General features: G+C 46.9%; 1 protein-coding gene across 1 annotated transcript in view; it reads right to left on the bottom strand.

The window, feature by feature from the left end:
- Nucleotides 1-12,500, bottom strand: part of LOC143104916 (acid-sensing ion channel 1B-like) — a 60,976-nt gene that overhangs the window by 686 nt on the left and 47,790 nt on the right. Inside the window, exons 6-10 of the mRNA XM_076269247.1 lie at nt 10,711-10,864; nt 7,448-7,539; nt 5,759-5,838; nt 2,916-3,017; nt 1-577 (exon numbers count right to left, since the gene is read on the bottom strand). The exon at nt 1-577 is cut by the window's left edge and continues 686 nt beyond it. Of these exons, the coding sequence (XP_076125362.1) occupies nt 482-577; nt 2,916-3,017; nt 5,759-5,838; nt 7,448-7,539; nt 10,711-10,864 (524 nt within the window). The 3' untranslated portion in view covers nt 1-481. The remainder of the gene's footprint in view (nt 578-2,915; nt 3,018-5,758; nt 5,839-7,447; nt 7,540-10,710; nt 10,865-12,500) is intronic.

The raw sequence follows: 12,500 nt of genomic DNA on the forward strand, positions 1-12,500 counted from the left end.
TTACTGTTACTGCTATTTACACCGAAGGCAATGGAATCGACAGGACAGGCTGAGCCTGCTGATGGGCAGGTAGTTTGCGGTGGGCTACGGCCGCGGCTCGCTCCCTTGGACAGCCTCTGGGTGTGGGCGGTCTGTGATGGTGAAAGACGCGAAAAACAAATGAGATGAAATCAAAATCACACCCTCTTTGAGGCAGTGGTTCCAAAGTCCGAATGTTCAAAAACATCTCTCTCTTTTTTTTTGTTTCGTTTTTGTTTTTGTTTGATAAGAAAAAAAGTTCCGTTTGTTACATACATCATAACACTGCTCGTTTTTTTTAGGGGTTTTGTTAGATTGTGAGGAGACGAAGAGATGATGGTTGTTGTTGTTGTTGTTGTTGGTTGTCACGGTTTCTGCCTCTGTAGTGGGACAGGTTGAGATGTGGGGGTGTCGGTGTGGGATGGTCTGTCTGAGGGCCACTCCCGCCCTGGCTTCGACTGGCTCAGCAGGTGAAGTCCTCAAAGTTGCCCTGCGCAGGGTGATGAGGTAGCATGTTGGCAGGATAGGTGGAGGGTGTACGCATGTTTTCACAGGGTGCCTGGAGGGAGGAGAAAAGGAGGAGAGAGAAAGTGAAGAGGAGAAAAGAAGAGAAGAGAAGAGAAAAGAAAAGAAGAGAAGAACAGAGGAAAAGGAAAAGGTGGAGAAAATGTCCACATTTATTTCAGTGGTCCATGATGTGGAAATCAACAAATAACAATCTCAACAAATAATTTAACAGTAATTTTCAATGGAACCAAACTATTATCAATAGGAAACGAACACCTATAATTACTTGCTTACCCTCTGGCCTAAAACCCTGACACTGACTTAACGTATGCCCATCTGTACCACTGATCTATAAAGAACACTTTAGTGATCTGTACTGTACTGTTCGTGAGCAGAATACCATTTCATGGCCAGGTGACTGTTTGTGATTGCACATTCAAGAGAGGTGTGAGAAGAGGATGAGAAAAGATAGATGAGTAAGAGGAGAAAGGACGCCAAAGGAAAGGTGAGAATTTAGAAAGAAGTGAGAGCATGACAGAGGAGTACATTAAACAGGAGAGATGGATCCATGATGGCGTGAACAACATGGGTGATCACCACACTTTGTGTAACGGACATGAGGAGGAGAGAGGAGTGTCGGAGAGCCGTCGGAGCAAGCGTGGTTGAGGTGACAGGAAGAATGAATGATTTGAGGATTAAATGTAGAAAAAGGGGCTGAGAGGAATAAGTAACGAGACAGAAAAAGAGCAAGTCTGAGAGGGGGGGGGGTGTGGGGGGGTGAGATTGACAGCATCAGCCCATCTGCCTGCTTTCCCCTCTGCCTTCCAATTAGCCTGAGCTTCTCCCATTTACACTTTAAATAAGAGAGCTGTCAACCCACCACCACCACCGCCCCCCCCCACACCCACACCCACACACTATTCCCTCCCTCCAGGCTCTGATTGTAACACCACTCTCTCTCTCTCTCTCTCTCTCTCACATGCTTTTCATGTCCCCCTCTCCTCTACGCCCCTCTCTCCCCTGCTCTCCTCTCTCCTGTCCGTCAGCTGGCTGGGTGGCCTTTTCAACCAGCTGCAGGGCTGAAATAGTTTTGCATTTAAATCAACATTAAGACCTAAGACCTAACTGACATCTGGCCAGCAACATCTGAACAACTTCTCATCATGGCTGCCATATCTGTCAGTTACGATCTCTCCACTTCCGTGACCACAATTACTGGTGCGGCACTTTATATCACTTTCAATCGCTCTGTCTGACAACGCACCGTATGCTTTAATTAGTGTGTGATGACCCACTTTGCATTACTTAATTTCTCTTTCTTTTCGTACTTGAACATATGCATACAGTATACTTCATATAATATCAAAATCTCTCCTTTGTTAAGGAGATATCTGCTGTGACTTGTACTCTTTGTTAATGAAATAGCTCACATCACCAAAAATGTCTCTTTCTCTCAAACTACTCAATGGTAGTTATAGTCATTGTTTTTTCTCTTTCTGTCAAAATCCATCTAATCAGTGATGCATCACTGAAATTCTCTCCCTTCCTGTCCAAGCCCCCACATTCTTAGTGCGAGTGATGAGATCCATCAGATCACTGACATTTTCTTTCTTTCAGCCCCAGTGGCAGTCAGATTTCAGCCTCAGCACCACATATACCCAGGGACAGTGATAGCCACTGATATCTGCCCCAGCACATATACCCAGGGACAGTGACAGTCACTTCAGCCGTGGCCTACTGGTTAGCGCTTCGGACTTGTAACCGGATGGTTGCCGGTTCGAACCCCGACCAGTAAGCACAGCTGAAGTGCCCTTGAGCAAGGCACCTAACCCTTCACTGCTCCCCGAGCGCCACTGTTGTTGCAGGTAGCTTACTGCGTCGGGATTAGTGTGTGCTTCACCTCACTGTGTGTTCACTGTGTGCTGAGTGTGTTTCACTAATTCACGGATTGGGATAAATGCAGAGACCAAATTTCCCTCACGGGATCAAAAGAGTATATATACTTGATATCTGCCCCAGCACTATACTCAGTGTAGTGATAGTTACTGATATCTGCCCCAGCACATATACTCAGTGTAGTGATAGTCACTGATATCTGCCCCAGCACTATACTCAGTGTAGTGATAGTCACTGATATCTGCCCCAGCACATATACTCAGTGTAGTGATAGTCACTGATATCTGCCCCAGCACATATACTCAGTGTAGTGATAGTCACTGATTGCCCCAGCACATATACTCAGTGTAGTGATAGTCACTGATATCTGCCCCAGCACATATACTCAGTGTAGTGATAGTTACTGATATCTGCCCCAGCACATATACTCAGTGTAGTGATAGTCACTGATATCTGCCCCAGCACATATACTCAGTGTAGTGATAGTTACTGACGTGACGCTTCACATCGTCCAGGCTCAGCACGGCTCCACGGTCGTTGTTGTTGCTGCGTTTGTGTTTGGCTTTGGTGCAGCGGCAAACCTTGTACTTGATCACCTGTAAAACAGACACAAGCCACATGACACAGATCGTACGGGTTGGATGAATGTGTGTCACTGCTCTCTGGGTGCTCACAGTTAAAAAAAAAAAATCTCTTCCCATATCCATATGGCACAGCCGGTTGAACACAGGAATTGACAATGAGATGGAAAAATGCGATCTGGCGGCAGCAGAGTGGCACTGCATGTGTGCGGACTGTGACATTCTCACTGCAGCTGAAAGGGACACTGAGCGTGTGCAGCTGCTACATGTGCTAACCACAATCTCACTCCGCACCCCCCCCACCCCACCCAACTCCCATTTCTCATTTCTCCCCATTTCTTATTTTCTCGTCTTGTCCTCTTCACCTCACTGAAATATCTGTAGCACTCTGACCGCACACCATCGCCGACGGCGACGAGTGCGGCATACTCAACACACCATTTACTTACTGCTTTGTGTCTCTTGTTTTCTGTGCAAAAACAGCTGAAGCATACTCGCCACGGTGGCAGCAAAAGAGTTAACTGTGTGGTGCGTGACTTAGTCTTAGAAAATAATTGGGACCCTTTTAATCAGGCGTGCTTGGGGTGGGAACAGCTGGCAGATGTGCAGAGCTCAAAGGCTCCAGCACAGCAGAAGGCTTGAGCTCCTCTCCGCTGTCTCCCTGCATCTGTGATATGAGAGGGTGTGTGTGCCGCTCCACGGGAGACATGTACGATGTGAATGGGACCCGTATCTGAGCTGCTGTGCGCTTCGCTTCTCTCTCTCTCTCTCTCTCTCTCTCTCTCTCTCTCTCTCAGCCCGCGGTTAACACACCCCTCACAGTCCCGGCGGCCTCAGCCTGCGGATGGGATGGTGCCTTGGCGTCTGCGACTCATGGAGTGTGAAGCGCCCTGAGAGCAGAAAAGCACTCTAAACGCTAAACGCCACTCCATTTCCTCCAGGCGCGGTGGCGAGGGGAGCGGAGGCAGCCATGCGCGGCGTATCTCTCCAGGTATCACGCCTCGCCTCCGCGCGGCACACACGGACGCCACAGACAGCCTGACTGCTCAGACCAAACCAATCAATCACTCACCAGATTACTCAGTCCGTCGCGCCTGGTTCTGTGTGCCGCACACCATCTGCCTTAGTGAGTCAGCGGCGCTGCGCTTCTCAGAGAGCTCTTCTACTCTCCGGCGTGTGTTTGGCCCTGATGTGGCCCAGATACGAGCTGATTCTCATTCTCCGGCGTGCGTTTGGCCCTGATGTGGCCCTGATGTGGCCCAGATACGAGCTGATTCTCATTCTCCTCTGTCCACACTGTCTCACTGAATCATTCAGTGAGAACTATGAATGAGTGAGCTCCTTAATCCTCCAATCAACACATCTCCCTGATAGGGACCAGCTGTAGAACAGGATCTGGCACAGATCTGGCACTGATCCTTTGGACATCTGTCTCGTCGATGGCTCCCCATACTTCTCGCCTGAATGGTTCAGTGGGAGGACTGAGGACTGAGTAAGTTCTTAAACTCCTCTATCTACATATTTCCCTAATGTAGAACAGACTGGCCATTGACGTGTTGGATGTCTTCTGTTATTGGATGGCCTCATTCACTTCCCCCAATATTTCCTGCCTGATTGACTCTGTGGGAGTGCAGAGTTTTAAATGTCTCCCTGAGGGGAGCAGACTCCAGGACTGATACCCAAACCTGGAGTATTTCAATTACTCCAGGTATCAACTCTTCAGCTGCTCTGAGGCGTGACTGAGGGGTCAGTTGTCTGTCTGGCACGTGAGCCAGTGTGTGAGCTCCTGCAGATTTATGAGGGTTGGCAGAGAGAGTTTTGTGCCTGTGCTCGGGGCTGCTGAGAAACGTCACGTCACATGATTCATCAACGTCTAGCTGTTCCCCCGGCCTCGTAAAACCCTTTCTGCCACCTTTTGCCATCTGCATTTATGTCCGCTGGATTGTGTTCCTGCTGACTGATGGTAAATATATGTTTTCACTCTGAGCTCATAAGCTCCTTATATGGTGCCTCCGGGACGCCACGACACGCCACGCGACGGACTCGAGCCGACGTGCCTGCCTGATGGACTGCCGCCGGGCGCACGCTGGAAAATGAAAAGCCATCAATCATCTTAAACTGTGTCTCAGGGACAACAGCCCACCGTGCCGGGAGAGGCATTCTGTTAATTAAGATGTAAACAGCAATCTGGCCTTGTTACAGAGTGTAAGAGCATTAGGAAACCAGGACACGCCCGCAGGGAACCAAATGCAAAAACACAAAAGTTCTGTGACAAAAGACTGCTATGCTATGTGGCTAAAGTAATCTAGATTGTCAGATATAAATTCAATGGTTAAGCTAAAAGCTAAATCACTGATGGGACATAATGTAAGCTGTCAAGTGAATGTACATACTGTAACATCATGTAACTATAATTAAACTTGAGCTTGAATTATTACTTGTTGCTTTGTCATAAGAATTTGACAAAATCGGCCTTTACATCTCTTTCTCCTGTCGACTTTCAAGAGAAATAATTTTCTTTGTGACAGAAAGAAACTCATTAATTTGTAGAGATCCACGATTAATAGAGCAGAGAAGACAGAGAGAAATTGTAATTTTCTGAGAACTGGAGAACGGAGAGCAGAGAACAGTGAAGCACATGGGATTGGAGGTAATTATGTCTGAAGAGCTCAGAGTCAACGTAAGGTGAGCAAAGTGGTATGCAGGGATGTCAGCATGTGTGTGTGTGTGTGTGTGTGTGTGTGTGTAGGTCTTACCTCGTAGAGATAGTCAAACAACTCCAGGATGGTCAAGATGCTGGCCCCAATGAAGAGACCCATCTGGCCACCAATGTCACCTGCAGCAGACATCCAGCACATCAGGATTTACTTATACTGTATGTGTGTTTTCATCTTCCCTTCACTTAAACACAACCTGTGCTAACCTATAGATGTACAGTTAGGAACAAAATTATTCATAACCCTAGCAAATAATGATTTAATGTTTGATTTTCTCTTGAGCAATGTTTGTTCTGACTGAAAATGACACTGCCACATACCAAAAGGTTGTAAGACAATGTGGTAGAAACATGGAATCGTTTTCATCTTTTTTAAACATTTTTATGAAAAATGGCGTGTCCAAAATGATTCATACCCTTTTTAAATAATCACAGCTCTCAAAATTGTTCTTATAATACCTATTACCTACCAAGCCTCTCCATGTCTCCTCAATAATTCTAGACAGCACCTTTTTAGCAGCAATCTAGCATATCTAAAATGTGTTGGAGTGGACAAAATCTGTTAGACAGAAAACTTCAGTTTAACTATATCAGTTATTATGATATAGTTATATATATATATATATATATATATATATATATATATAGTAATTGGATCTGAACATTTTGTTGGTAGGTTGTTACTTAGTTTGATGAATATCTGAATATATTTGGCCTATATTTCAAATACTATTAATACTACAAAATTATGATAATTTTGTGTTTTTTTCCACATCACATCACAATGGCAAGGTATTACAGAACGTCCAAGTGTGGTCCAGTTTTCTATATCACCAGACTCACTCACTTCATCTCACTCCTTTAAGGGAGTCTGGGTTCTCTCCACTGGGAAATGTTTCCAACCCATTGTAATGGAGATAGGCTTCGCATCAACTTTGAAATCATTGGCCCAGCCTAACTAATCACATTGATCAGGGATTTCTAATGCTACTTTCAACTTCACCAAACCTTTATGAACTCATAATAAACCACATTGACAATCAGGAAACAATGTATTTACCTTTGCTGTATAAATGTACAACTTTTCTTCCAACTGCATTTGTTTATGTTTGCAGGCGTTGCTACTACCGTTTAACACTGCTACTTTTGATTTTCCAACCTAACGTTATCCTGTGTCATCAATGATTGACCTGCCAATTGGTGGCTGAGGAGCCAGACTAGTGATTATGAGCTAAGATGTATGCAGGCAGGGCCAGGCAACCTGTTTCCAAGTGTTGAAGTGGTGGTGTAGTTTTAAAATGAATCAATTTTAGGATGAAAATGACTGAGATGTGTTTTGTGCCAACTAATGGCATTTTTCTACTTCTCTTTACAATGGTCTTGGAGCCTCTAAGTCTAGTCATTAATAATAGCACAGTTATCCAAAATCATCGCATTTTGAGGTACACAGACATTTATGTGGATAATGTCAGGCACAACACTGATTGTGTGAAACTATCCATATACAGTATCATAACAAGTCAATGTGCCGTCAACTGTTCTGCATCAATGTGGTGCTGCCAGCTTAACAGTGTACAGGGCAGAGGGAATGATTGATATACCATCAAGGCAATACTGCCCTTACATAAGAGAGGGTTATACAAAAAATATGTATGGGTCAAATAGTGACTGAAGAAGGTTCTGTTCAACATCCTTTTATCAAGTTCACAGACATAATAAAGTGCCATACCTAGAAGCCCGGCTAACTCGTAGGCCTTCATCTGTTCGATTGTTTCATAATTCAACGCCTCAAAGAAGATATCCAGCACCAGGATATTATCCCTGTTGAGAGACACAGGACAACTTTCAAAGATGTTTTCCTCTTTTTTCCTCTCTGAAACATTTGAAATCCCATCGCGTTGGTGGATTCTCTGTTCCTCAGACATTGATTTAGTAGACTTTCCCATCATCCTGCTTTCCCCTGGAGCATTTCATCTTCACACAGACGGCAGATGTTGCCAAACCAGCGTTCACCTCCCCACTCCACCCCCCCTCCCCCCAAAAAAAACAAAAAAAACAAATGTCACTGTGGCAGAATCATCAGTGGAGTAGAGTGTGTTGATGTTTGATTCTTTGTCTCTGTCGGTTTTTGTATTCGCGGGTCATCCTTCCCACTGATGTGCCACAGCTAATGGAGACGGGAGGACCGCCTGAGGCTGAATTCATTATTTTCTATTGAAAAGTGTGAGGCGGAGAAGCTCACAGAGACTTACATTGTAATGAGTGGTGAATGGTTTCCATGCTCACATGAATACACATCAATAACCTTTCGGTTTTCACAGTTTTCTCTGCTTTTCAGCATGAAAATGCTTAACATTTCAGAGTTGTTTCTTAGTTAATTAAATAATTCAGTTATTTATTTATTTGACTAAATATCTGCAGGGCAATGGAATGAAGGGATCATGAAAGGCTAATGAAATAAAACAACCGCTAGTGCTAGCACACACACACACACACACACACACACACACACACACACACACACACACACACAGACACACACACACACACAGTGTACATTGTTGTCTTGAGCTGTTAAACACTGATTGAGTAACTGAGGGGAGAACATGTAAGCCTTGATACTTACAAAAACATATAGGATCATACCATACACTGCCATACAGTACAACTAGACAGCAGTCAGATTAGAAGGGACGTAAGACTATGAACTAGAAATCACAGCAACTGAACTATCTGTTTTATAAATGGAAATAAATGACATGAAGGGGTAGGGCAGATGTGATGTCATCTTGTGTTTATTCCTCTCTTGAGGTAGATGTTCTGAACATCTTTAATGTTGAGGGATGTGTTCCATAGTGTGTCTGACTGACTAGCACGTCCCCAGTTGACCCCCAAGCACTGTGCGGCAGCCTGTATTACCTCTGGTGGGTAATTTCAGCTGGGCGATACATCTTCAGCATGGGTGGTCAGTACGCACTTGGCTAATCTCAAATGAGCAGCAGAAAAACTCTCCTCTCAGCCCTGGCCTCATAAATAACCACTTCTGACTGAGGACAGAACTAATCATAGTTTTTAAAAGATTTCCTAATGACTCTGTTCCGCTCTGCCAAATCCAGGTCACACTGTAACCATAATAAAATAATCACACAAACTCCTGCCAATAGTTAAAAGGCAACTTTATCTGCAGGAGAGTAAAAAAAAACATCTCTCAGCTACTCTCGTGCATATGGGCTGTTTCCATCAGAGGATTTTACAGCTTGCCGCTTTAAGTAATTGGTTCAACAAGCTGCCGATTTAAGAGGCAAAGCTGAAATATTTGCTGAGGGAATTTGTAAAATCAACCCAAGAGTGTTTAGTCATAGGAGAGAGAGAGGGACAGGGAAACCAAGAGAGAGAGAGAGATTGATGAGTTTTTTTCTTGAAAACACATCTATTCATCTCAAAGTACACACATTACAGATGTCCCAGTATGTGTACCCAACATAAAACCTTTCCGAAATGCTTCTGAAGTAGACACACCACACACAACCACACACACACACACACACACACACACACACACACACACAGAGAGAGAGAGAAAGCAGAGCATAAGTATGACATAGTTATGTCAAATTACGAGAGCCTTTCAGCACATCTCTGAGGTCTAAATATGAGACACACTCCAACATTAAAGTATCCTTAAAGCATACACATAAACATGCAATCATACACACACACACACACACACACACACACACACACACACACACACACACACACACACACACACACACACACACACACACACACACACACACACACACACACACACACACACACACATTACATTGATGGAGACATCAGTGAGGCCATTAAGCCAAAATGAGAGGGAAGGGACAGGACCCAAAAAGAAACTTGGAACTGACAAGCTTACTCATGTATTTCAAAAACCTGCTAAAAGTCCTCTTTTGTCAGAGAGCAAACATGATCCTGCTGGTTTCAGAACATTCAGAACGCAGCCTTCTGTTCTGTTCTGTTCCGAGAGACAGACACTTCGCTGAGACAGGCTGATCTGGGAGAGGATGATCCGGAAGGATCTGGAATGCTGGAGAGACTTTTGATTGCTTGTCGGGGTAGCATCAGAAGTTAGCGCTCTTACGCCCCCGCCTCGGCTCGGTGCCGAGCTGATCCTGTCTGACACCTCACCGGAGTCTGAGACACGCACGACTGTGAGCAAGCAAGTGAGCATGCTAGCGGAGAAAGATGGAGAAACACCTGTCACACACACACACACACACACACACACACAAAATGCACACCAACACAGAATGCTCCACCTGGGCATGGACCTTGTGCTTGTGGTTCTGATATACACACACACTCACAAACACACACACATGCACGCACGCACGCACACAAACACCCACACACACATGCACGCACGCACGCACACAAACACCCACACACACATGCACGCACGCACGCACGCACACAAACACCCACACACACATTCACGCACGCACGCACACAAACACCCACACACACATTCACGCACGCACGCACACAAACACCCACACACACATGCACGCACGCACGCACGCACACAAACACCCACACACACATGCACGCACACAAACACCCGCACACACACGCACGCACGCACGCACACAAACACATGCATAATGCATATGTATGAAAAGACATCAAATCTCTGCATTATTTACTGCCTAGGCACTTTTCAGCAGACAGCTCCCATCAGAGCTGATGAATTTCGGTTCTCTCCCAGCCACACACGTCTGGCCTCTGAGCGGCACACTCACGAGATGTACTGCTCCGTCTTGTTACACACACACACACACACACACACACACACACACACACACACACACACACACACACACACGTCTGGCCTCTGAGCGGCGCACTCACGAGATGTACTGCTCCGTCTTGTTACACACACACACACACACACACACACACACACGTCTGGCCTCTGAGCAGCGCACTCACGAGATGTACTGCTCCGTCTTGTTGAACTTCTTGGCCAGGTACTTGGCAGAGGCCTTGCTGGGGATCTTGACGAAGGACAGCTCCTTCCCGTAGCGTGTCATGTTGCAGGGCGTCTCGCACACGCAGTAGTCGTTGTCTCGCTCCACCAGGAAGTCTGCCGGAGGAAGGAGAGAGGAGAGGTGAGGAGAGAGGAGGAGGAGAGAAATGAGAAGAAAGAGAAGAGGGGAGTGGAGAAGAGGAGAGGGGAGAGGAGAGGTGAGGAGAGGAAATGAGAGAAGAGGAGACGAGACGAGAGGAGACGTCATCCATCATCACAAAGGCTAGATCAGATGAGAGCGGAGCAGACAGACACAGACTGAAATATGAAAGAGAATTAGCAGGGCGGGGGGACATGACAGGAGCAGACTGGGTGAGGGTGGTGCAGAGAGGAGGAGAGGGAGGTGGAGAGAGGAGGAGAGGGAGAGAGGAGGAGAGGGAAATGGAGAGAGGAGGAGAGAGAGATGGAGAGAGGAGGAGAGGGTGATGGAGAGAGGAGGAGAGGGAGATGGAGAGAGGAGGAGAGAGAGATGGAGAGAGGAGGAGAGAGAGATGGAGAGAGGAGGAGAGGATGATGGAGAGAGGAGGAGAGGGAGAGAGGAGGAGAGGGAGATGGAGAGAGGAGGAGAGGGAGATGGAGAGAGGAGGAGAGGGTGATGGAGAGAGGAGGAGAGGGAGATGGAGAGAGGAGGAGAGGGAGATGGAGAGAGGAGGAGAGAGAGATGGAGAGAGGAGGAGAGGGTGATGGAGAGAGGAGGAGAGGATGATGGAGAGAGGAGGAGAGAGAGATGGAGAGAGGAGGAGAGGGTGATGGAGAGAGGAGGAGAGAGAGATGGAGAGAGAAGGAGAGGATGATGGAGAGAGGAGGAGAGGGAGAGAGGAGGAGAGGGAGATGGATAGAGGAGGAGAGGGTGATGGAGAGAGGAGGAGAGGGAGAGAGGAGGAGAGGGAGATGGATAGAGGAGGAGAGGGTGATGGAGAGAGGAGGAGAGGGAGAGAGGAGGAGAGGGAGAGGGAGAGAGGAGGAGAGGGAGGTGGAGAGAGGAGGAGAGGGAGAGAGGAGGAGAGGGAGATGGAGAGAGGAGGAGAGAGAGATGGAGAGAGGAGGAGAGGGTGATGGAGAGAGGAGGAGAGAGAGATGGAGAGAGGAGGAGAGGGAGAGAGGAGGAGAGGGAGATGGATAGAGGAGGAGAGGGTGATGGAGAGAGGAGGAGAGGGAGAGAGGAGGAGAGGGAGATGGAGAGAGGAGGAGAGGATGATGGAGAGAGGAGGAGAGGGAGATGGAGAGAGGAGGAGAGGGAGAGAGGAGGAGAGGGAGATGGAGAGAGGAGGAGAGGGAGAGAGGAGGAGAGGATGATGGAGAGAGGAGGAGAGGGAGATGGAGAGAGGAGGAGAGGGAGAGAGGAGGAGAGGGAGATGGAGAGAGGAGGAGAGGGTGATGGAGAGAGGAGGAGAGAGAGAGAGGAGGAGAGGATGATGGAAGAGCTGAATGAAGAACAGCTTTACGGACGTGACAGACAGTAAAGGGAAACTGTACACAGACACACGCCTACATTCATACATCAGCACCTGTACACACATGCCTACATTCATACATCAGCACTTGTACACACACACGCCTACATTCATACAGCACCTGTCACATTCCACAAATTCTCAAGAATTAAGATTACTGCCGTACACTGATCCATTCCCACATGGAGACTAGACCCATGCCATAGCCATGCCACACCTGGGCCAGATCTCCCCCAGCG

The sequence above is a fragment of the Alosa pseudoharengus genome, unplaced genomic scaffold (assembly GCF_046254945.1).
Source record: "Alosa pseudoharengus isolate Yale_2024_CS ecotype anadromous, Long Island Sound unplaced genomic scaffold, YU_APseudo_1.1 YU_APseudo_1.1_scf_5, whole genome shotgun sequence".
Classification (NCBI taxonomy): domain Eukaryota; kingdom Metazoa; phylum Chordata; class Actinopteri; order Clupeiformes; family Clupeidae; genus Alosa; species Alosa pseudoharengus.